The sequence below is a fragment of the Papio anubis genome, chromosome 5 (genome assembly GCF_008728515.1).
Source record: "Papio anubis isolate 15944 chromosome 5, Panubis1.0, whole genome shotgun sequence".
Classification (NCBI taxonomy): domain Eukaryota; kingdom Metazoa; phylum Chordata; class Mammalia; order Primates; family Cercopithecidae; genus Papio; species Papio anubis.
In genome coordinates, this window is record NC_044980.1 from 115,313,949 (window position 1) to 115,340,533 (window position 26,585).

At 39.8% G+C, this 26,585-nt stretch overlaps 1 protein-coding gene across 18 annotated transcripts in view; it reads left to right on the top strand.

Moving 5' to 3' along the window:
* Positions 1–18,694, top strand: part of SNCAIP (synuclein alpha interacting protein) — a 152,629-nt gene extending 133,935 nt beyond the window's left edge. For 14 of the 18 annotated variants that reach the window (XM_009208971.3, XM_009208967.4, XM_009208958.3 and 11 more), the window contains 3 exons: positions 171–1,242; positions 2,569–2,639; positions 13,504–18,694. In XM_009208971.3, the coding sequence (XP_009207235.1) occupies positions 171–1,242; positions 2,569–2,639; positions 13,504–13,588 (1,228 nt within the window). In that variant the 3' untranslated portion in view covers positions 13,589–18,694. The remainder of the gene's footprint in view (positions 1–170; positions 1,243–2,568; positions 2,640–13,503) is intronic. The other 4 variants (XM_003900038.5, XM_021939625.2, XR_002522709.2 and 1 more) reach the window with 3 other exon arrangements.
* Positions 18,695–26,585: the final 7,891 nt, after the last annotated feature.

Genomic DNA, 26,585 nt, shown 5'->3' on the forward strand with positions numbered 1-26,585 from the left:
TATGGAGTATTTGCACATTTTTGTTTTGAAGAGACATTAAGTACTTATTTGTATTCTGTTCTTATTTACTTGTACATTATTAGTGGCAGTAAAGGCCATGTAGCAACTTGTGGCTGAATCATTTCAACCCAGTAGGAAATCATCTCATATGTCCTTCATCTTCTTTTTAGTTCACCATCCTCACCTGCCTGCAGAAAGTCCCAGTGGAAATCCCCAGATGCAGATGATGATTCTGTAGCCAAAAGCAAGCCAGGAGTCCAAGAGGGGATTCAGGTTCTTGGAAGCCTGTCAGCCTCCAGCCGGGCTAGACCCAAAGCAAAAGACGAAGATTCTGATAAAATCCTACGCCAGTTATTGGGAAAGGAAATCTCAGAAAATGTCTGCACCCAGGAAAAACTGTCCTTGGAATTCCAGGATGCTCAGGCTTCCTCTAGAAATTCTAAAAAGATCCCACTGGAGAAGAGGGAACTGAAGTTAGCCAGGCTGAGACAGCTGATGCAGAGGTCACTGAGTGAGTCTGACACGGACTCCAACAACTCTGAGGACCCCAAGAATACCCCAGTGAGGAAGGCTGACCGACCAAGGCCACAGCCCATTGTAGAAAGCGTAGAGAGTATGGACAGCGCAGAAAGCCTGCACCTGATGATCAAGAAACACACCTTGGCATCAGGGGGACGCAGGTTTCCTTTCAGCATCAAGACCTCCAAATCCCTGGATGGCCATAGCCCATCGCCCACCTCAGAGAGCAGCGAACCAGACTTGGAATCTCAGTATCCAGGCTCAGGGAGTACTCCTCCAAACCAGCCCTCTGGTGACCCTCCACAGCCCAACCCTGACAGCACTGCTGCCCAGAAAGTTGCCACAAGTCCCAAGAGTGCCCTCAAGTCTCCATCTTCCAAGCGCAGGACATCTCAGAACTTAAAACTGAGAGTTACCTTTGAGGAGCCTGTGGTGCAGATGGAGCAGCCTAGCCTTGAACTGAATGGAGAAAAAGACAAAGATAAGGGCAGGACTCTCCAGCGGACCTCCACAAGTAACGAATCAGGGGATCAACTGAAAAGGCCTTTTGGAGCCTTTCGATCTATCATGGAGACACTAAGTGGCAACCAAAACAATAATAATAACTACCAGGCAGCCAACCAGCTGAAAACCTCTACATTGCCCTTGACCTCACTTGGGAGAAAGACAACAGATGCCAAGGGAAACCCTGCCAGCTCCACTAACAAAGGAAAGAATAAGGCAGTAAGTGCTATTTGGAGACTATTCTTTTTTTCTTCCTTCAAATGGATTATGTTGTTCCTAATACTACAGATTGTGGGCCCATGCTACCTTGGGGGAATCCCCAGAAAAAAAAAAAATCCAAAGGGATGCATGGAAAGCCAAATTCATGTGTCTAATGAGACATGTCATGTTACATACATACTCCTTGCTCTTCTTTTGGAAAATATTCTAAGAGAGAAATGTTAAAAAAGAAGTCATAAGAGATTATATTCTGGTCCCTAAATTTCCCTAAATGGCATAATCTTTAGGTGTTAGGGATCCTAGACTTGGAGGCATTTCTGCAAGATGAAACCACCGGTCAGTGCAAGTTTAGTCCTGCATTGGCACTGATTCTGTCCCAAGGAAGAGTTTGTTCTCTTCATGTGATGTGATAGTTTATTCTCAGGCTCAATTAAAAAGTACATAAATAGATGCTCTGTTTCTAAAGACTTAACTGTACAACTTTGGGATGACCTTTGAAATGAATACACCACAGGGACCTCCACATAGGTATTTTACAACACAGACTCCTAAGTGTTGATTGGAGCCTATAGGAACCTGAAGTGCTTGCCAGTCCACAGGGGATGGCAGAGTATGCCATGAACTACATTTTATAATTGCCTTCATTGGAAACCCATGCACTATAATCTGTGATTTATATCCAGTGGATAAGAGATATGAACATCTTTTTAGGCAATGTTTCCTGCAAGCTTTGCACTTGCCATGCCATTAAAAAAATGGTATAGCAGCCAAAATGCAAAACTCTCTGTGGAATGGAATGACCTAGATCATTCTCCACGTGATCCAGATAAACCACCCAGTGGAGCTGCAGAATCTTTGTGATTTATCATTAGCTATAAATGTTAGAATCCCATTACAATGAGGTTTAAGAACTGTCCATATTCTTTTTGCAGTACCCAAATCAAGTTTTAGTGAGTATTTCTCTAGTTAATTGAACACCAAATTTTAAATTATAAATCAATTTTGTCTGTAAATTGTCCTTATTATAGAAGACTACATCATGTGTTTGGTTCAGCTAGAAAAGGCATACTTGTGCCCAAAACACCAGACCTTTTGGGTCAAATGTGTCAAAACTTAAGTCACTCAAATAAAACTTTACCAGGTAACTTACTGGGTTCTGCTACTCAGTAGTAAAAGAAGAATCATCTCAGTTGCCCATGCTCCTTAAAGTGCATACTAAGCCACTGTCCTCTAATCTGTCTTCCTGCATGCTTCATGTTTACTGGGCTTGTGCATGTGCTGAGCTTGTTGCATGTTTTCAGATGATTTTTAATTGCACCTCTCTAGGAAATGTACAGCAGCTGCATCAATCTTTCCTCTAACACGCTGATTGAAGAGCATCTGCGTAACTACGCACGGTACGTGGTGCTAGGAGATGTGTTGTGCGGCCTTGACATGCTTTGCTTTGAGTTGCATGAGCTTTTAAATCATGGACTTGGAGCACCTTTCATCAGAGGATAACACCAAGGAAGAAGAAAACTACAACTATTCCCCCAAGTAGAAGCAGGCACTGATGTAATGGTAACTAGGTCTTAGGTCGCTAGTCCCCCTTGGAGGGCTTTATTCCAGTGTCAGCCAGAAGATTCTTCTCAGTTCACAAACTTTTGCTGTATTTCCTAGTTGACTTTGGCTTTCAATCTTTGTTTTAATGGAGTCAAGTATTAAGAAAGTATTGAAATTAAATTTCCTGTCATGGTGGAGTGAGTCAGCCTCCAATCAGAATCGGAACTTTGAAACAGAGCTTGAATTTTATTTCAGTGTTGATTATAAACCAAAAGCTCCTTTCATCACCATTTTGCTGATCTCAGGAGAAGCAAGGCCTTGCCATTCTGAAATTTCTCTACATTAGCGTTATGAACACAATTTCAGTCTATGAGCCAGGTTTGTGAGTGCCCATTAATAAAACAAGGGCCTTTCTCAAATAAGATGTTTACAATTCAAAATGCATGGACTACATAACACAGAAAGGAGAGAATTGAGTCCCCAGTGGCTGGGCCACCTCCTTGGGCAAAGTCCTTCTGCAGCGTAGCTGTCATCTCCCTGTGGGATGAAACCAGTATGCCTTAATTGGTTTATTTCAGAAGAGTTACATCCGTAAACCCATTTTAAAAGACTATCACTTTTTATTTTGAGACAGAGTCTCACTCTGTCACCCCAGCTGGAGTGCGGTGGCACTATCTTTGCCCACTGCAACCTCCGCCTCCCGGGTTCACGCCATTCTCCTGCCTCAGCCTCCCGAGTAGCTGGGATCACAGGCCTGTGCCACCACATCTGGCTAATTTTTGTAATTTTAGCAGAATGGTTTTTGCTATGTTGCTCAGGCTGGTCTCAAACTCCTGACCTCAAATGATCCACCAGCCTCAGCCTTCGAAAGTGCTGGGATTACAGGCATGAGCCACCGCACCCAGTCATAAAAGACTATCACTTTTAAAATATTTAAACAAATTGAAAAATTATGGTATGCCATTCAGCACTCTTCCAAAATCCTCCAAAGCATGTATGTGGCTAGAGGGATGGGTGGGTGGTGGTGTGTGTGTATTTGTGTGCTGTGGGTATGAATTTTAGTTGAGAATACTAAGTTGTAAGGAAGTCACTCTGCTTTTTTCTTTCTCTAAATCAAATTTAATCTGCTCTAAGTCTTTATTCAGGCTAGAGGGAAATTAAATATCAGTCATTTTAGGGGATGCCCCTAGGGGGCTCATTAATTCAGTATGTTAAAGGAAGAACCTTGGAGCTTCAATATTTACTGGTCACCAGTGGTCTGCTTGGGTCAGGCTCACATGTTGCCAGAGTCCAGGTGTCTGAACTGCTTCCGGCCTCACCGAGGCAGGGAATCTTGGCCAGTGCTGAGAGCCAAATGCCCGGGGTGGGAAAGGAATAGAAAAAAAAAAAAATGCTCATTGCCCTCCTAGACCTTGGTATTAGCCCACTTCTATTTCATTTCTCCTAACCTGGGTTCCTCACCCCTATGCCCTCTCTGTCCCCATCTTGGGAGGAATGTGTTTTCTGGTGCCTGGAAAATTCTGCTTTTGTCCTTAAACAGAAGCTACCAGCAACCCCCTGAGGCAAGAAAGCACAAAGAGTTGGCAAACTCCTTGGGAAGGGGAAGAATACCTCTTATTTCTTCCAGGCGCCTACAGCCACAGGGAGTAGGAGCAATTAGTATCACAATTAGTGATAAAGACAATTAGTATAAAAGACAATTAGTATCACAGTAGATTCTCCTGCCAGAAACATTTCATTCTGTCTTTTTATAAGCAAGGGAACAAAGCTGAGACATCTGCTATAATAGGATTACAAAAGTCAGAGCACAAAATGAGGTTATGGGGCTACTCAGTTATCTGACGCTAGGTTAACACTTTCCCCTTCTAAGCTTAAGGAAAAGTCCTTCTAAAGGCTCAGTTTAGAACCTATTAGATTCATTGGCTTTACTTATTAACAGTTTAATTTCAACAATAAATACTTAGAAACCCCAAAATAAAAATATTCAATGTATTTAAATAAGCATCTTGACCCCTTCCCCTCATTACCCTGTAAATTAACCTATACTTTATCATGGTTGTCATTTGCCATGTGTTTCCATAGAAAGTGGAAACTTTGGCCGGGCGCGGTGGCTCATGCCTGTAATCCCAGCACTTTGGGAGGCCGAGGCGGGTGGATCACGAGGTCAGGAGATCGAGACCATCCTGGCTAACAAGGTGAAACCCCGTCTTTACTAAAAATACAAAAATTAGCCAGGTGTGGTGGTAGGCACCTGTAGTCCCAGCTACTCGGGAAGCTGAGGCAGGAGAATGACATGAACCTGGGAGGCGGAGCTTGCAGTGAGCAGAGATCGTGCCACTGCACTCCAGCCTGGGCGACTGAGCAAGACACCGTCTCAAAAAAAAAAAAAGTGGAAACCTTAGTTCTTTCATGCTAGAAAGGAGATGTTTCACTCACTCATAATCACACACAGACAGAGGGAACTAGGCCGGTTCATTCCTGAGATAAAGCAAAAATGGATCTCTCTGGCTGAAATAAAGATTCCTCTGATAAATTCAGACTGGAGTGGGAACGTGGGCCTGAAAAATACCTAAGCTTGCATAATTTTGTCTATGGGACCCTACTGCAAGAAGGAAAGGAACTAAAGTGTTCGTGTCTCAGCAATGACTCCATATCTTGGCCCTAAAATTTGCTTGACCACCAAATGGCTCCTCTCAGGTAGCAGGGATGCCCAGGGTGATATGACTTTGGAAACCAGTGGCAGTCATTGGGTTGGAGTTGGGGCAAAATGTTATTGCCTCTACATAGCCCTATCAGCATATCCTGGGGAAAAGAGTGAGGCGATGGATCCTGGTTCCAGGAATACATTGGAATTCCATTTTAGTTAAAAAAAATTATTTTTTTCTGATAATGGAAAAATAGGGACTATAAATATAACATTTTAAAGAATGTCTGCTCTGTGAGGACTCTTGTTTGCTATTTATTTTTCTAAATTGGTCACAGCTTGATAGCAAAGAATCTAAATTTCTTTTCAATGCCCTTTAAAATTAGATTCAACTCTAATCCTTTGAGCAGCTTTCCCAGTGTGATTCAACTGCAGAGGATAACTTGGTTTATAACAAGCAGATTTATCTTTACTTTATCTTACAAAGGACAAGTTGTTTTTAAGTTATTATAACTCCAAGGAAATGTTTGCAATTACTTGTCTTAAAATGCCAGTGAAACATTCATTTCCCAGAGTTTAAGTCCATCTGAGATCTTTAGGGCACTAAGTGAGCATTGATTCCAGTTACTGATAGGCAAAGGGCATAACCCCTGGCCACCACCAGTAACACCCACTTTGACCACAGTGGCACAGTTGCCTGAGGGGTTAACATCAGGAAACCCCTAATCCTAGCACCAGCGTTAGCATAGACTCCTTAAAAATCATAAAGCAATAAACACCATTAGTGTGGGTTTTACTGACAAGGTATTAGCCACACTGGGAATTTTATATTGGGAGCCAAGAGCTGGTATCAAGTATTTTGCATAGATCTTAAGGTTGTTCAGCAGCCACTTCAAAGAGACTGGTTTGTTTCGCCAGCAGTGAGATGACATCTGCTATGGTAATGGTCATCTGCTGTGCCCATTAGGGTATCATTCTCCCACCCCTAACACACACACACACACACACATTTCTGTCCTTAGTGCCAGGACATCATACTAAACAGAAAAAGGAACAAAGATGTGGAAGACATTGGGAAGTAAAGGTGAGGCCCTGGCTGAAACCTGCTCCCAACCAGAGCATATCCTCAGCCCCACTAAAAAGCATTTCCAGAATCATGATGGGAAAATGCAGCCAGTGCAACAAGACCCTGGTGCTGCTGAACAAATGGGTCCTTGCCATCATTCCTCTATATATTATCAAATAACCATATTTTAATCTTGTTTTCATTTTTTGACGTTAAAATGTTAACATGATTTTTAACTCATATGCTTGATTCTTGAAAGGATAATGATAAACCTACTCAATCATGTAGGCGTGTTACCACACTGTCTAATATATGTTGAGTGCATCCTTTCAGAGACAGACAAATCTTACCAATGCAACAGTTCAGAAAAGTTTGTTAAAGTGCTGTTAATGAAAAAGTATTTAGTAAAGTAGTTGGTGCTTAACACTATAGACATTTGAGTTGTCGCTCAGAAACTGTAGTTTCATGGATTTTTTGTTTTTGTTTTGTGTTGTTTTTGAGACAGGTTTTACTCTGTCACCCAGGCTGGAGTGCAGTGGTGCGATCTTGGCTCACTGCAACCTCCGCCACCCAGGCTCAAGCGATTTTCCTGCCTCAGCCTCCTGAGTAGCTAGGATTACAGGCATATGCCACTACCACCCAGCTACTTTTTGCATTTTTAGTAGAGACAGGGTTTCACCCTGTTGGCCAGGCTGGTCTTGAACTCCTGACTTCAGATGATCCACCTGCCTCAGCCTCCCAAAGTGTTGGGATTACAGGCATGAGCCACCACACCCAGCCTGTAGTTTCAAGTTCTAAGCCCTGAATGGAAGTATAATTTTCTGTTTGCCTTTCTAACCTACTGGCACCAGGCTCCATGCCCAATTAGCAAAAGTTGAAAGACAACAACCAGGTACCTAAAGTTGGGTGATTGCCTCTGCTCCAGAAACCCCTAGAGCAGCACTGACCCTCCCAGCTCCCATGCGTCCCCAGGTACTCTGTGCTCTCCCACAATGTACCCCCAGGTACTCCATGCTTCCTCCCCACCAATGCTTCCCCAAGTGTTCTGTCTCTGTCCCCATACCCAACCCTGCCAACCCTTTCTCTGTCTCTCACTCTCTCTCTCTTTCCTGCCTCCTCATGCTTCCTTAGGTGTTCTGTGTTCTGTGTCCTGCCCACACCCACCTCAGCCTCACCTATAGTTTCAAAGTATTTTCAGAATGAAAACCCTCATTATATACTATGACTTGGAGAAGAAGAAGTGAGAGGCTCTAAACTTGAACTATTTCATCACATGAATTAAGTGACAGTTCCTTCTTTCAAATGTGCCAGGGTTTGGGGTTTCCATTGACCATTGCACAGTAGAATTTCAGGAAATTGTTGCCAATAAGGCAGAGTCTTATGTATAAAGAAAAAATGTCGATGTTATGAGAAGCCAGAATGATCATATCTTCCCAGTGTCTAAGCACAATTTAGCAAAGTCTTTATAGAGGCTGGCAGAGTTCCCAAGATGGATGCACAAATGGGGTGTCTTTTCATAAGCTCCTTACACTGGGAAAAGGAGAAAGCAGATTGCACCAAAAGAAGACAGTGAAACAGTTTAGTTAGTATCAAAGTACGATAAGTTGAGACATAAAAAAGGCAGGGAAGACCCTCGTACTCTCTTAAATCACTGCCCCAGGGAGGCAGGAAATGAATGTGTGGAGCTTGTGAACACCCATGAACCAACAGTAGGAAGATAACAGGAAGAGAACTGCCTTGGATACCAAAATCTTCCCACCAGACCACTTGCTTTCAACAAGCCACTCCTGATTTAAGGATAGTCAGAAAACCTAAGGACAACTCACTTCTCCACCCCCACCCTCCTTTCCTTATTCCCCAAAGATCCAGTTTTGAATTGTGTGACCTCAAAGCAGATACATGTTCTATTAGTGTCGTATTTGCACCACATGTCTGCCACCACTAGGGGCATCTTTGTGCATTAAAAGAACAGAGCCTGTCTATATCTCTTAAGGCTGGATGGAGTTTCAAAGAAGCAATAGGTTGGTTGAGTTTAAAAACACCAAATAGAGACTACACAGCCACTTTCCAGTGTCTTCACCAAGTATCCCTCCCCCAGCCAGCCACTGGTGCTCTTCGTTGCTACGCTGAGGACAGCGTGGATGGACAATCTTCCTAATGCCACATCCCTGGATGGCCAGGCCACTCTTTGCAACCATTTTCAGCTCTAAGTCACACATTTTGCTCTGCCAGGATAAGCCATGGTTCCTTCACTCAGGGAGATCCTAATCAAGAGAGAATTAAAATAGGATTCAAGTAAAACATGGCAAACTCTGTGAAAGGCCTAAGAGCTTCATGAAAATAGCAACCCCCATTAGCACCTTTGGACTCCACGTGTACTCCCAGCGTCTTGCTTGGTGCCTGGTGCATGATAGAGACTTCATAGATATTTGGAGAGAGGCAGAGCTAGAGAGAGGAAAAGAGGAAGAAGAAAGAAGAATATAAATTAAAAAAAGACTGAGCCTGTCTTCCCACAGCAGGGGAAAATGGAGGGTTCTTTATCAATATTGGCCTTCTGGTCACAAGTCCACCTACCCACAGTGAGTTTCCATTTGGGCACTTCAAATACAAGTGTTCATACCTTGAACCAGAATCCCATTTCTTAGTAGATGATACTTATAGATGTGCTCTCAGTCAAAACTCTGAGGGAGATCACAGAAAATAGCAAGGTTTCCCTGTTTTGGTTATCAGCAGAAATGTCGTGCATGCCGTGGACCATTCTACATGGATGCTGTAAGTTGCTGTCTAGTCACCATGGACTGTGGAAATATGCAATCCATGCCTAGATGAGTCAGCAAGTTAGAACACTTGAAAAACTGTTATTTAAATTTAAGGTTTTTTTCTTTCCAATTTTGGTCACTCAGAATGTGATTTCATATCCAAAAATGAAATAGAGGAGCAGCAAATTATCTGAATAATTCATGCCAGAATTACCCAAGCACTTTTGTTCTTTGCATACTGCTAGTTTGGGATTAGGTAATTGAAGGGTTCAGGGAGGATTGAATTATCCTGGTATTTTTCAGATAAATGCCTCAAGTTAATATTTTACTTGGTACAGACTTAGCTCTAATCATACGGGTTTTTGTCCTGCAGAAAGAGTGCTTATTTTAGTGTTTTTGACCACAGCACCTCTTATATTAAAGCGGAAATGCCCGTCAAAGTCTAAACTATATTATCCTTAGCCTATGACCGAAACCTTCCTTTAAATTTTTTATTTTAAATTTATTGTTAAAGTGATATAGATACTTACAAGAGTAGTATTAGCATTATAATAAAGACTGGATGTGCCCTGTGCCAAACCCACCCCCTTCCCTAGCCTCACTCTTTTGAATCGACCACTCACTTTTCCTTCAGGTGTTTTCTCTAGTATTCTCTATTTGGAAGTAACAAGCTCATACATATTTTCAGTTTCAAATAGTATCCCTGTTATCTATTGGCATTCTACTATAGAAAATCAAAATGATAGCACTTATAAACACTTATAAAGCCCGTACAGTATCCCAGAGAATATTTCAGGTACTTTACACATATTTACTATTTTAGTCTTCTCAATGACACTATGTGACAGATACTTTTTTCTTTTTTTTTTTTAAGAAACAGGATCTTGCTCAGTCTGCAGTACAGTGGTGTGCAGTACAGTGGTGTGCAGTACAGTGGTGTGATCTTGGCTTACAGCATCCTCTAACTTCTGGGCTCAAGAGATCCTCCCACTTGAGCTTCCTGAGCAGCTAGAACTACTAGCATGTGCCACCCCACCCAACCAAGCAGATACTATTATTATCCTAATTTTGCATATTGGAAACTGAGACATAGAATGATTACATATCTTGCCCAAGGTTACATAGTAATGATGGCAATAGATTGTGGAGCCAGGATTTGAACTCAGTCAGTCTGGCTCCTAAATCCGTGTTTTTAACAATGAACCAAATGTGTCTAGCTCCATTTTAGCATCCAACAATCCAACACTGCACCTGCTCTCTCTTGCTCTGTCTCTCTTTTTCCCTCTCTTTTCTCTCTGTCACACACACAACTACACACGTGTACACATTCCTACTTCCTCTTCCTCCCACCCCCATGAGTATAGTTGTATCACTCTAAAGAGCTAAATCAGTATTCAGTGTTAATTATCATTATGGTTATTTAAATATTAATCACAAGGATTCATTCATTGTGTTGTCCTGTGTTATATTTTCTTTCTCATTCAATTTTATGTTTCCCATGGAAATAATTTTGGTTTCTTAATTTACAATGCGTTTCTAAACACTCTGCTGAAAACCAAACCATCTTTTAGCACCCTCAGACAGTTCAGGTGTTTGTCAGTTTCTCTCTGTTCATGGACACCCCCCCTCCTGCCCCCATCTTCACTGCTGCCTCCTGGCACTGCCACACAGCTATCATCCCAGAGTCTGTCATGCACATCATCCTGGGAATTCCTTTTGCTTCTCTCCTGTTTAGACTCTGTTTCCCGAACCTGTCTTTTCTTTTTGGTTGATTCTCATGCTTCAGTCATATATCTTCCCACCCAAGGAAGGTAAATAGGTGCTAAGTTTTTTGAGACCTTGACAGTCTGGAAATACCTTCAATTTACCGGATTGAGTGTTTGACTCAGTATAGGATTCTAGGTGGTAAATTATTTTCTTTCAGAATCTTGAACACATCATTTCATTTTCTTTTGCTTCTAATGTGTCTGTTGAGAAGCCCCATTCTTCTCTGCTGATGGCTTGGAAGATTTTATGATTTCTTCTTTATCTCCAAAATTTTGATTTTTTGATGCTTTGCCATGATGTGGGTCTGTTTTCATTCCTGGACTGTGGGCACTCAGCAAGCTTTTTCAATCTCAGTACTTCAATTCTGGGAAATGTTTTGTACAATTTCTCTGAAAATTTTCTCTTCTCCAATTTCTCTGTTCCCTCTTTTGGAAATCATCTTATTCTAACGTTAGACATACTGGACTGATCCTCAGATTTTTCTAATGATTCTTCTCTATTTATCCATACTTTGATTTTTTTTAGTTTGAATCTCTAATATATTTACTGAATTTTGCCTTTCAATTTTGCTATTGAATTTTTTATTTCTGCTATAATAATATTAATTTCCAATATCACTTTACAGGTTTTCTCTTTTTTCCTTCATTATAGCTTTTTTCTTTTTTTCTTTTTATTTTCTTTTTGAGACAGAGTCTTGCTCTGTCACCCAGGCTGGAGTGCAGTGGTGTGGTCTTGGCTCACTACAACCTCTGCCTCCTGGGTTCAAGTGATTCTCATGCCTCAGCCTCCATAACTGGGACTACAGCCACCACACCTGGCTAATTTTTGCATTTTTGGTAGAGACGGAGTGTCGCCATGTTGGCCAAGCTGATCTCGAACTACTGACCTCAACTGTTCCACCTGCCTTGGCCTCCCAAAGTGTTGGGATTACAGGTGTGAGCCACCACGCCTGGCTTTTGTAGAGTTTTATGAGCAAATCTTATTTAAATGTTTGCAGTCAAATCCAAATGCATATCTTTATCTTCCTTTTTACAATAAAGGCATCATACTCTACACACAGTTTTGTTTCTTGCTTTTTTTCACCTTATATGTTGGAGGACTTTATGTGTTAGTGTATAGAGAGCTTCTTCATTCTTTAACATAGTTGCTATCATCTTCAGAAGTACACGGTGCTTCTAATTCCTGCATCTGGCAGCAGTGCAGATCAGTTAGTTGGATTCCCTGACTGTAAGCTTGGGTTTTTACTTTTACTGCTCTGCTAAACCAATTCTAAATGTTCATCCACCTTTCTGTTTCTGAAATACTATTGACATTTTGTCTGTTGTATCCTCTCCTCCCATTTCCCTTATTCATCTAAATTTGTGTCTTTTTAATTTCTTTTATTTCAGTGTTATTTTGCAGGATATGGAGGACAAATGTGCGTATTCAATCCATCATGTTTAATTGGAATCTCTAGCACATCTTTTAGCCAATTAGATTTTTCTTTCACCTTCTTCCCTTTCCCTTTCTTGCCCATGGACAGCTCTCTAAAGTTCCAGTTAGAGGAAAAATAAAAATAAGAATTATAACTTTCAGATGATGATGATGATGATCAAATATATTCCAGCACACTGAAAATAGGCTTCATGGTCTTTGTGAGTAAGCACAATTTTGAGACTCTGGAGCCACGCCTGGGGTTCTCCTGCATCCAAATGTGGTCTCATAATAGCTAGTATCATTACCAGAAAGTGTTTTTGTCTGGTGTAGCAACAAGAAGTAATTTAGTAATATGTGGCCTTTTCCACCCTCAGAAGATAGCTCCTCTCTGAAGATTTTACACCCAGAATGGGACTAATACCTCATGAAAATGATTGCACCTGCCTAGGGGAAAATTTATTTGAAAAGCAAAGCTGTTCCCTGGCTCAAGTTTGTACTCTTTTTCCACAGACTTACTAGGTGTCCAGTATTGAGGGAAAAGGAGCATATTGTTCTTTAGCTTTCTTTTTCCCATAGATTTATCTACTTATGATCTTTCAACATGCTATGACTCAGTAATCACACCCCAAAGAAAAAGCATTCTTCTTTAAACTTTTAAGGCTCAAGCTTATTGGAGAATAAAAGTGTCACCAGTGAATCTATCTAAATAAAATAAAAATATTTTGTTTATACTCAACCAACAGTACTATACTTCCTATCTTGTTTAACTCTGATAAAATTCCCTTGACTGTAAAAATGCCTGTATTTCAATCAGTATGGTTGAGAAATTATTTCCATAGCTGAGTTAGAAAGTGTTTAGTAAGTGTGTGTTATTACATGACTATTGCTTTCATTGTTTAAAGAGTGGTTTATATGAAAAGAGAATAATTTGCATATTGGAATGAAGTGTTCTTCAGTGTGGTTTGTATGAGGATAATTTCCATTTTTGGTGAGCTGTTTAGTGGTGTTGTCTTGTAACTTGACCATAGTTTTATCTAATTTTGGCCTGTGGTTTCTCTTCTGCTTAGGCATAATGACATCAATAGAAAAATGAAGAAATCCTACAGCATAAAGCACATTGCTGAGCCAGAGTCAAAAGAACTCTTCTTGTAAATCACTTTTTAAATTTTCTCTCACTGATGCCCTTTGGACACTAGTGGAAATTTCTGGATATCCTCTACAGAAAGAGAACCATGAAAACAATGCCTCACCAGCAGAAGAACAGAATATCAGGATGCCTTAAATTTATAGTAGTAGACTGTAAAAGATTCCTTTTGGGGTGATATCTGTATATATAACTTGTGTTTTTTTTAAAAAAAAAAAAAGATGCTGTTTAAAAGCATGATTGGGAAAATGTATGTTTTTAAAGAGTAGATTGATTCACCCTACCCACAGGACGTTGACCAAACCACTGATGCCATTTTATATTTCATCAATTGCATGAGTATTTGCTAATGTTGATTGAACCTCCCTTTCCCCGTAATGTGGGCAGATTTGGCTCAGCTCCTTCATGAGATCAGGTCAGTGATATTGTTTTATGTCAAGAGTGTTCTTTCTGTCATTTCTACTTTTGTATAAAGGAAATAAAACAATGTTAACAGCCACCTATAAGCTTGGGGCACCTACTTTCTAACAAATCTGTGATGTTCTGATTTCTAAGGGACTTTGCAAGTATTTTGACTGCTGGTATTTGATTTCAGGAACAAACTGCTCAGTTTAGCGGTTTTCCCATAGGGGTCAAATAAAACGTTCTATATTTCATTAAGTACTAAAAGATCAGACAAGTATATAAAGTAAGTCAGTTCCTTCTGCCTTCTCAAATCTCAGTGTTGACATGGGAAAATATTAAGGAGAACTAAGGATTTAGCCCCTTCTTGGGTCACTTTTTTCTGCCTCTGACACATTATGAGACCTGTCTAATCCCTTTAGGAGACAGAGTGGAGCCCAAGTTCATAACAGCCCCATTGTTGATGCAGCTCTCTCCCTCCATGTAAGCAGTAAGTTCCAGAAGGCTTCCTTCTATCATGTAAAAATATATTTCTGTTGAAACTTCAAGAGTTTTATTTTCAAAGTATTGGCATGGCCTATAAGAGGCCTGTCAAGTTTTAGTTTAAAAGTAGAATGTATTCTTACCAGTAGGAGGGAACACTGTATGCTACTATAGTTACTAGCAATGTCACTGCAGCCAAATCAGTCAAATGTGAACCATTCCTGTATCCTGGTGCAGAGAGCAGATAAACTCACTGAATTAAGAGATAATCTTGCATATGTAGGTCATCTGACAAACTTGGGCTTGATGAGATGCAATTAGGTAGAAAAGGAGCTAATAATATCTGAGTGCCTTTTATGTACCAGACAGTATTATGTGGTGATATTACTACTTTCATTTTATAGATGAGAAAACAAAAGTTTGAAATGTCTTAAGACCTGGTTCCCAGGTAACAGGTAACACTAGTAGTAAATCGCATAACTAGGCTTTGATACATATTTCCCTTTTATCCCCACTACACTGATGATCCTACACTGTGCTGTCTCCCTAGTGCACTAAGTGCTGGACTCGCACAGGAAGCATGAGTTCTGGTGTCAGCTCTTCTTCTAACAGCCCTTTGATCTCAGACAAGGGGCATTGCCCTGCCCAAGAAATCTGGAAAGGGCAAGACGGGCCTACGTGCACATCGAGGAGAAGAAGTTTCCTTTCAAACTTACAGAGCAACGCATCTATGAATTTCATTCCATGTGCTGTGTCCTTGTCTGGGTCCTGTGAGTTGCTACTGTTAGAGCCTGGTGCCATGTGTAAACCTTCATTTATCACTTGGTCTTTTCCTCAAACGAGATGCCCTCACTCTGATTTATGCCCCTTGGCCTTATCCACCCACTTTGATTTTTTCCTCATATTTCACTACTCTGTCCTATTGCTTGAGATTCTAATAGAGAATTTATGGCAAGCACATGTGAAATGTAGACTCCTGTGTTTTCTTTCTGCTTAGTGCAGAGGAGGTGATGGTGAGGTCACACAGCCAACCTTTGGGATTTGGCCAAAATGAAGCCTCAAAGAAAGAGGACCCGGTAAGTGCTCTCTGTCTCCCAGACATCCCAGTTTTCTTCTTAAACTGTGTTTTTAAATGTGAAAGATGAAGGGGGCTAGGCAGAGATTTCATAAGCCACAAAGAGTTCCTGATTAAACATAGCAAACAAAATTTCAAGAGTTTGAAAGAAAGAGATGTTACTTTGACTTTAGAAAAAACACTGGCAATTCAGTTGTTCAGTGACACTAGCATTTTAGCTTCTGCAGTCTGAGTACAGAAGAGCAAAGAATAAAAAAGGTAAAATAAGGAAGTTGAGCAGATTCAGATCAGCCCAAGAAATCTGGGCTGATAATGCATTCTGTTTAATGATGTTGCTAGGATACTAAAAATAATGGCCCTTAAATTACACATGTACCTACCTTTACTAAGTTCCTTATGAAATTGATACCTATGGTTGCTTGAAATTAGTACAAATGATGTTTTCCTTACCACAAACTTAGTTTTGTCCACCATTTTTTAAATGAAAACACAGAAAACTCATTTATTTTTTTCTAGAAATTGAGACGCATTCACATGTTAAAGAAAGCAAGAATGTGTTTCCTTTTAGTGAGCAGAGCTTTGAGACCCCTGTCCCAACTGCCGCCCATTGGGCTAGTAAAATGAGTAAAGCTCTATCTGCATGCCTAATTACATGCAGCAGAGTAGGAAACTCAGCTCCATTGTAAAAAACAATCACATCTGTCAGTATCTTTTAAAGACTGGGTTCTTTTATGTCACTAAAGGGACTTATATTACCAAAGTTCAACACAGCAAATTAGGAATGTTTCTTAGAAAAGATAACAAGATACCGAACTGTCACCACTTTCAATGGATTGAATTCCCACTATTTATTCTTGTAAAACAGTATCAAGACTTCAAACCAAGTAAGAAAGTTCTAGATGTGCATCACAGAGTTGGAAGTGCGGATGAGGCTTTCAAAAGATACCGTCAAGTAAGACTTTGAGAATTAATTATTTTTCTCAAAATGAATAATGATAAGCAAAATTATGGTACAAGCTAGAGGAAATAATTATCAATATTTAAATAACTCCCTAAAAGACTCCTTGATACAAACTAGATTAAATGTTTTTTCTTCAGCAGCCACCTATATCCTTAATGTTGCATTAAGTTAATAGAGCTAAGTAAGCCTAAGGAATTATTGCAACAGAGTTGGTACATTGCCCCTTGTAAAAAATGGGGTTCACACTGTCTACAGCCCATAACTCTCACTGGCTGATAGGTCTGTCATTACTATGTTATGTTGTCTCAGTATTATTTCCCTTTATTCTTTGACTACTGCATAGTTTTATATAACTTTTCAAGCACTTGATTCCTGTCTCCTAATGAGACCATAAATTTGTTAATCTCAACAGAATCTTAGTATCACCTCTCACAGATGGTGTTTAGTATCTACTAACAACTTACAGCCATCTTTCTTTCCATATCCTCCCCAGTCTTCTTCTATTCTCTCCTTGTCCTCATTTTCTCTCTTCCTCCTTCCTTCTCTCCCTTACTCTCTCCTCTCCCTCCCTCTTTGCTGTCATCTCCCCTCCTTTTTTCTCTCTCTCTTCTCTGCCTTCTGTTTACAAGATCATTAAACCCTATATATATGGGATCTTCCTTGGAAGAAACCTGGCAAAGAAATTGCAGTAAGTAGACATGTACTGGACCAGGTTTACAGTGAAAAGCAAGTCGCTTCTCCCTTCTTGCCAGAGCATGTGAGTGTGACAAGCATCCCATATGCTAATATATTCAACACACTGTGATTCAACCCATGCCAAAGAATGAGACCCTGTGCTAGGCATTCCATTTGAACAAAAAAGACCTGGAAGTTAGTATCAGCCATAGGAGGAACAAAGATAGATAAGTCTACCAAATTGTGCATTTGGAGAGACTTGTGGAAAAAAACTATTCCAACTAGTTTATAGCAGTGATTCCCAAATTTTGCTGTACATTATACCACCTAGGGGAGCTTTTAAATACTGGATACCCAAGCTAAACCCCTAACAAATAAATCCCCTCTCTGTGGTGGAACCCAGGCATCAATATTTGTAAAGAATAAGATGAAAAAGAAGCAGGAAGGAGGAGGTGGAGAAGGAGGAGGAAAGAAGGAAGAGAAGGAGAAGAAAAAATACTAGGATTTCCATATGCAACCAGATTTAACTTAACAATAATTGTACATATTCATGGGGTACATAGTAATGTTTGGAACCATATCATTTACAGCGATCAGGTCATGGTACTTAGTATATCCATTACCTCAAATACTTAACACTTCTTTGTGCACCTAAGTTTTATAACCAGCACCTTGCTAACTCAAAATGTGATCAGAACCCATCAGCATTGGCATCGGCTGGGAGCATGCTCAAATGCAGAATCTTCTGGCATTCACCATGGCTTCCACTTTTAATTTTGTGATGCTGTAAACTGTCTATTGAGAAAATATTTGAGAAGAATGGGCAAAAAATTACCCTGTCCTCAAAGAGAAAGAAAGAGTAGTATATCCCTAAACCTGGGTTAGAATGTGGAGAAGAACCTATTTTGTGTTTTAAGGGAGTGTGTGTAATGTGTATACAATTTGAAAATCATGTTCCATGTTGTAATTCACATGTTGGAAATTTTGTAAATCCTATAATTATAGAAAGTGAAGCTTCTTTTCTGGAGGGGAGAGGTAGAAGACACAACAATAATTTTTCAGTCCAGGATAGGGTCAGTACACTTTTATGTTTAATCATAATGTAGCTAGGTTTTCACTTGTTATGAAATATTTCTCTAAATTTCCTAAAATCAATGTTTATAGAAGTCAAATCACCAGAAAACTACTCATTATGCAGTAGCATATCCAAGACAAAGCACACTCAAAGCAAAGACCAAACCCTACCTCTCAATACCATTTCCTAACTGCTACTGGAGGGGCTCCTCTTGATAAACCACCAAGATATATGATATTATATGACCTTGTTGCACAGGACACTGTTATATGTCAAATATATTATTCTGTACACACCACACACACACATATGCTGAATGCCTACCATGTACACAGCTCTGCCCCAAGTGGTGGAAGGTAAATTAGCGATAAATTCATAAGAAATATTTTTGATGAAATGTGGAAAGTCTTAATTAAACAGAATAAATCTGAGAAGTACAGTGATCTGTCATGATGTTATACTCATATATGTATTTTATAACTGTATATATTTTCTATGGAATTTGTTCTCACAGTTGTTCAGCCAATTAGGAACAGTGGCAGAAGAATTTAAATTATATTATTTGTGGTAGAAAATGCTAGTTATCTCCTCAATATCCTTTCTCCCTTTCTTCTGATTAAGAGAACACAGTTAAATGTTCCCAGATAAAATTACCTTCCCAGATGCCCTTGAAACTGGGAATGGCCATGTGACTCAGTCTGGCCAATGAGAGGGAAGTGGAATTCGTAGAGTGGGGCTTTAGAAAATCTTGTAGAGGTCAAAGCTTACCTGGCACTCATTTTTGCCCTTTGTACTACCCTGGGATACAGCATTGCTTCTTTGGCCATAAGGACAAAAGTCAGATTCTTTAAAAAAAGGAAAAAAAGGAAAATAAGGAACCCAGTTCCTTGTGCAGCTATGTGAGCCCTGAATTGTACATATTACTTATTGAGTAAAAAAAACTCTCCTAATTGACTAAATCACTGATATCTGTCTTCTGGTAGGAGCAGCCAAATATACAACCTAACTGAGGTACTCAGTTGACAGAATAAAGAATAAACCACTGGAATAAAGCAGCATTTCACAGATCATATTCTATTTACCACTAGGACTAGGGGATGTTTGGCTGTGCTCCAGGATTAATGTATGTTTTGCTAATTAGTTTGGTAAACAGTGCATACAAAGTCCTGACATACACTGTGAAGTCCCACCTTTGGAGACAAAGGACATAGTCCCCCAGCTGCTGGTGGTATTGCTGGCCCAGAGCTTTCAGGTGTTAGCCTTCTCCAGGAATTGCCCTTGGCTGAAGAAAGTCACCTTGCCCAAGAGCACAACCTTTCCCTGGGCAGCCCATATCCAGCAGTGGTCAATGTGCAGGTATGTAGACCCAGCCCCTAACATAACTTCAGACAACCCCAGAAAGCCATCCCAGCTTCAGACCTCCCCCATGGGTTTGTCCCAACTTCTTCCTCTACCTGACACAGCCTCTTTCTCTTCCTTAACATAGATGTTGATCCCAAGAGCCATCTATAATAAACTTCCTGCACATTAATCTCTAGATCAGAGTCTACTTACCAGGGAATCCAGTCTGTAATGATATATTAGCATGTTCATATCTTGAAGAAGTCCCAGAGTACAAAAGAAACTTGGTTAATTGGGTTGGGTGCTTAAACTGATTTATAAACCAGAGGTCTTTTAGAATACTTTTCACATCCCCCAGAGTGATTTCTACTAATGTTAGTTTAGGATATGCTGGAATCAATTTTGGGTCATTACACATATATGGAATTTAGACTATTCTAACTATCATGAAAGCCCAATGTCAAATCAAAATGTGTATACCGGAACAGAACTATTTAGCCAAATTTCAAAGAAATGCAGCCAAAGTTATATTCTATTTGGATATATAATTTTGTGGTCATTATTATTGAAATGTACCATTTCCAGGGTCCTTCCAAAAGCTATGGGCTCAAATTCATTTCACTGCTGATGGTTAAACTACACCCTAAGTCTCCATAGAAATGTCATCTATAAACTATGGCATTTATCAAAAATCAATATAAGAAATAGTCATATAGAAAAAGTTTCTATATATTTTTTATAAAACTCTTATTGAAACCATCATATATTTAAAAATTGAATGGCCCTATAAGGGGCCATAAAATAAATTCCTCTTAGAGTTAGTACTAGAGAAAAAAAAATGCTTCTATAGGAAAAACTGGCATGCTTCTTTTTATTAGCTAATAAGAACCTTATATAACTCGCATTTTCCCTTTTTGTCTTGCTTGCCAGGAAAAGGTCAACAGCAAAGTTTGCATTTAATCTCAGTAGCAATCCTTAGCCTAGTTTTTTCTAGTATAACAATCTGTCTCCAACTCCACCCTCTTCCTTTGTTCTTATATTTTTATCCTTTTTAATGGCTGTAACACATCTATGTCTTCTATTTTAAAGACCTTCTGAGAATAAGTAGGCTGAAATAAATATAAATGTTTCCATCATGTTTTTTCCACCATACCTTTCTATCTGCCAAATCCTGCCCATTTGTTTTATTTATTAGGTTGGTGCAAACATAATTGCCATTACCTTTAATGGCAAAAACTGCAATTATGTTTGCACCAACCTAATAACTGACGTAAGTCCACACCAATTGTGTGTGCAAGGCAATGCTGATTCAAAGTGTAAGATAATTGTTATCTTCAAGTTGCTTACTGTCTATGGACACTGGGAGAAATCACGTACACGAATATGTAAAGTGCAAGACAAAAAACAATATGTGTGGAGGGACTCAGTGTAGCTGAGAGGAGGGAGAAATCACTATTGGTTTGGCTGAGGCGAGGCAGGTGCCCTGTAAGGTTTGCATTTAATAGAGGCTGACCAATATATACTCAGATGCAGTAATTGGCTGCCCATGTCCACATGTAATGTGATTGTCAAAATGAGAATCACAGATAGGAGCATAGTACTACATGTTCACAGCCACATGGCCTTCCTGGTAGCTTGTCAAACTCAGAGAATCTTGGAAAAGAGTCAAACAGCCCTTAATATTTTCCAACCTACAGACCGGTGGGCAGAGATTCAAAAGGGAGTTCTCTGTTTAATTCGTCTCCTTGCTCTGACCCAGATCCAGGGCCTTAGTCCTAGATCCTGAGAGTCCTTCCAAGGAGCACTCTGCGTCAGCGCAACGTGCCCCTCCTCATGGCAGCCCTGAATTACCCCGCTAAGAGCTCTCTGCAAGAAAGCCTGGTGTAAGGACACTTTCAGCTCTGTTGTGCGCTCACCCCAAGGCCAGTGACTGAGCACAGCAGAGGGATGAGAGCCCGGGCATATCCTCCCACCCTGAGACTCTTCCAAGGGCAAACTGTGGTCTGGGACTCCCCTTGACCTGGCTAAATTTGTTTCTGAATGTGTTGTGATCTCGAGCTCTTCCTACCCAGTCCTCCTTCCGAGCCACTCTCATAGTATCGGAAGGACTTTGCTGCCTACACCTGCACCCTCCTCCTTTATCCTTCAGAAGCAAGGCCCCTAATAAATCTCTTGCACATTCAGTCCCATTCGGAGGGCTGCTTCTCAGACCACCTGAACTGACACACTGCCCTGACCCTCCTCCTCACCCTCATCCTTCTACTCCCCCTACTCTTCCTCCTGGGTTAAGCCCTCACCTTGGGCTGGCCTTTCTCACTACTCTCTCTCCTTCCCCTGCTGGGTAGGGTGGTAGGTTGGGGTGAGGATGGTGTTTAGGATACTATAAGTGGAGGGGGCAGTGGCACAGACCTTCTCTCCTCTCCGCAAAGATTAACTTAGTGCTGATATCTATGTCTCCTGTAACTTATGCTAAGAGTCTATTTCCTTTCTCAACTTGAGTTATATTACAAAGAGCTATCTTCTGTTCGCTTATGCCTCATAAGTTCCAGGTTCAAGGACCAGGTTTTGGCTTGGTGGGAGGAAGACAGGGGCTAGTGGAGTGGGGGCAGGTAATATGTGATTGAGGAAGACTCACCCTACAGCACAGCTAAAATATGTTATCTGCATTCAAAAAAATAAATAAATAAAGGTTAATAAGAGGTAGAAGAGAACTTCTACTTTACATTAAGCCCCCTGCAATTTTTTTCTTCCTACATTTCTTGTCTCTTACTAAAAAAATTTTGCTGTTTGTAAGTGAAGAACTCATACTTCTCATCTCTCCCCTTAAGTTTCTCTCTCACATAATCACTCTCCATATTTACATTAATTTAGCACAAGAAACAAACAAATTACTAAAGTTGTTATCTATAGTTGTTGATAACATTGATTTTCTAAATTCATCTATGTTGAAAGAGATGTACTTTTAAAAATAAATATACTTAAAATTTTAATAAACTAGTTACAGGCAGTAAATAGCACGTACAGGGAGTAAATATTAAGTTAGATTGAGAAGTTACTAGTCATTATATTGGTAGTTGCCTTTTTCAGCACACATGTAGGACTAACTGTCATAGCCAATTTCCAAAACCTGTAAAGACTTCAAGAAGGGAACCATTCTATTTGCCTCTTGTCTGACTGTGTTACTGGCATCCTGGCTACAGACCTCCACGTCTCTCTGGACCTGCACATACAGCTGCAAGAAAAATTCTGGGATGTCACATTCCCAACAACTGCTGGATTGTAGTAAGTCTCCAGCAGGAAGCAATTAATCATTAAGCTTTAGAGGAATAAGAAAAGAATGGAAAATCCTTCTTTCTGCTTATATGTACAATAGCCACATTCCAAGTGAATGCCTAGATATTGTTCCTTTCCAGACTCAAACTCTGACAACCAAGAAAAATCACACCTCTGATTTTAGGGCCATTTTGCTGTGACTTACCTAGGCCCAGTGGACACTTAAAAATGATTACTTTATCTAAATATCCTTCAGCCTCCTTCTAGACTTGTTTCACAGGCCGAGTTTCCCCTTTCTCCTGTGTTCCTTTTGTTTTCCAGACACACCACAAACCAAAAGGAGCACACGGCCTGTGCTATACAAAATGTGCAGTAACAGGGTTTCTTGATTGGCTACCCAATTAAGTAAATCTCCTTGCCTGGAGGAAACTAAGTTAAAATAACATTGAGGTCTGTCCCCAAGCCCGCAAAAGAGAAGAAAATGTAAAAAACCAGGGCTGAAAATTTCCTCTGTTGTGCAATGAGTTTTGCAGAATGAGAACTCTCAGATGAAGTTTCAAAGAAGTATTAGCATTTTCCAAAGCACAAGTTCAGAGCTCCCCGCCCCCCCCCCCCCCCCCCCCGTCTCCTAAATGTTGCAGGTTTGGCTGACAGTTTCTGGAAGATTACACTATTAGAAACCATCAGCAATAAAGTGACTACTTGCTATTATAGCCTCTTATTATATGGTCAAGAGGATTTTCTCTTCTGCTTTTCGGTAATAAACACATGTTGAGAAAGTATGGTATGCTGGGCAGAGACGTGAGAGATCAACTGCCTCCCAGGTGTTTCCAGAAGTAGCTCATACACATGATTCCAGACACACAAAAGCATGCACCTTCTTTACTAAACCTGCAGACAATGAGATTCCACTATCCTTACTGACATTTAGATTGGTGCAACCTTTAATGCAAACAGTCTTTCTCCAGGTGTGATCATTTCTGGGGGCCTACCTGCACAGAAATGTTTGAGTTTGAACTGAGTCACTTGACCAAGACAAGTACCCAATCCAGTACAAGTGTAGAAAGAGGGAGGAAGAGTCAATTCTAAAAGCAGAGAATTGTAAGAGAGGGATTGAATAGCTCTTTTCGTGTGGGCACCTCATATTTTAACCATAAAAGAACTAAAGCATAAAGCCATGTTTTATTGGTATGTATGTGCTTCAATAAGGTAAAAGTCACTTTAAAGCTAATAAATAATTCATATTCTCCTTGACCTGTGGAATAAATACCTGTGGAGGACAAACTTCTTGGGGTTATGCATCATCTTATTGGTAAATTTGCAATAAGTCAATGGTTAAGGTATCACACTAAAACAGGCAGTTCTTAATGACAAATTCATATCCAAAAACCTACACTATCAGACCACAAGTTACAGATATCTTTGAATGAATTTAGTTAACCATTAATTAAGTTTAGCACCCACTAAACCTAGTTTAGGTTCACCTCCCCTCCTCCACTTCCCCACAAAGATCAATTGCACAGGAGTTACCTGGTTTATTTCCATATTAATGTTTGATATCTAATGTGGCTTGTTAACATAGCTTACCATATTTTCTGGGCATAAGTGTTTATGGGAAAAACTTCAGATTTATACAAGGTTTTGGACATGTGACTCATATAAACTGGAATAACAGCATTGTTGCTAAAACTTGCCACTTGCTTTGAAGGCTCATCATACTGTTCTTGGGAAACCATTAAGCAAAATGCCCTGAAGGGTAGGAGAAATTGCATTGAGCAATAAAATGTCAACAAACTGTAGAATTTGAACATCAAGCACTTTCATCTAAATATGCCCTTCTCTCCTTTCACTTGGCAGGGGTTTGGTTTTTGAAAACTAATAAACTCTAGCACTCTAGTTGACCTGGGATGTGTTTAAGAAATCAAATCTTAGAGCCAGAAGCAGTATAACCTTTAATGTGGACTCCCCACCTCAGAAAAACCATAGAATGAGAAATATAAACAAAAAAGTAGAACAGAAATATATATCTCAATTGTCTAGATCTTTAATTTTTTTAAAGAGGGTACACACCAAAACCCTAGGCCAGAAGAAACAATCTTAAATCTGTTTAAACAGGTGGTCAGTTCTTACTATCATCAACAGCAAATGAATATAATCATAGCACAAAATAAGAAAGATATGAACAAGGAAAACCTATTCATAAGTCTGTGTAACTTTTATAAACCTGGGACGGACAGAGCTCAATCTCAGAGCAGGTTTGCAGTCAAGAAACAGCTTCCCACAGCCAAAAGTAATTTCAAAACCACTGAAACCCTTCACTTGTGTTTCTTAAGAACCGTAAAGGGGATCTACATTCAAAGACCATACCGATATTTATTAAAACCCCTTTCGTCTTCTACCCTTCCCCCACAAACTTGCTGCCAATCCAACACATTACAATTCATGATTCCCTATAACTAGTCTCAACACATTATTCTATTTTCTGTCTGTCTTTACCCTCTCTTTTATATATCACTTTATTATTCAGACTGACCTTACCTCTCTCCTAGCAGAAAAGAATCCTTACAGGAAGAAAAAGAATCTAGAAATTGATCTGGTAAATAGAGAATTCCCTTAGGTTTGGTAGGGTAGGGGAATAGATAGAAAGCAACCCGTATGATGAATATGATTCCAACTTATATATTTAACTGTATCATGAATTAAAAACTACTGTGTACCCTAAAACTGAGGCCTAAAAAATCTGGGAGACATTATGTGGATACATGCTGTTCACATAGTTCAAGAGATAATGAATGATTGCCTCGAATAACTCATGTTTATTAAAGCACAGAGAAGAACATCTCTGTTTCGTACCTCAAAAGAGTCAAGTTTCCTTTTGGAAATATAAATCTAATAGGTTACCAAATGGAGGTCTAGAATTTCTTGGAGAAGGAAGGGTCAGGAGCCATAACAGAATGCCAGTCATGGACACTGGGAAATGTTCATGCTTGCATGTAGAGACCATTGTCTCATTGTTTGGAATGGTAAATCAGGGATTGCCTATACATGACTAGCATTCATCTTCTAATAAGTTCTATCCTGCAAAATTGGGGATTTTGAATCCAAATGCTTAGAAGAGTCAGGCTGTGTCCTAATTGAGTGACACTGGCTGACTGAGAACTATGGCAAAATGAGAGAACATGTCCTATCTAAGCAGGAGTAATTTGTCTATTCCTATGATTCTTATCATGTAGGAATACTGGCTCTTTATTGCCAGATTCTCAATGTTCCAAGATAGCCTGAAAATCCAAGTGCTATATGTGATATTCCTCAAAGTTTAGGTGTTGGCAGTTTCATATTTTTTATCACTATGACGACCAGATAGCCACACCTGTGGGCTGATGCAGCTCACAGACCACATCACTTCTGGAAAAAAATTATAATAATCAACCTTCAAGAAGCAATAAATATAATATATAAATATTTAGTCTCTTTACTTGATTCGATATGAATATTCAATGGAAAGAATTTTCTGCAAAAACCATTCACCAACAAATAAAAAGGCTTAGAAGAAATCAAACATGTGGTAACTATGCCAAAAAATGAATTCAATTAACCATGTAAAAAATGTAGGCTTAGGCCAAGAAAAATCAGAATGAAATAGGAAACTATCTTGAAAGAGGATACCCTTATCCAACAATTCCACTTATTAAAAACCACACAAAAAAATTTTAGTTGAAC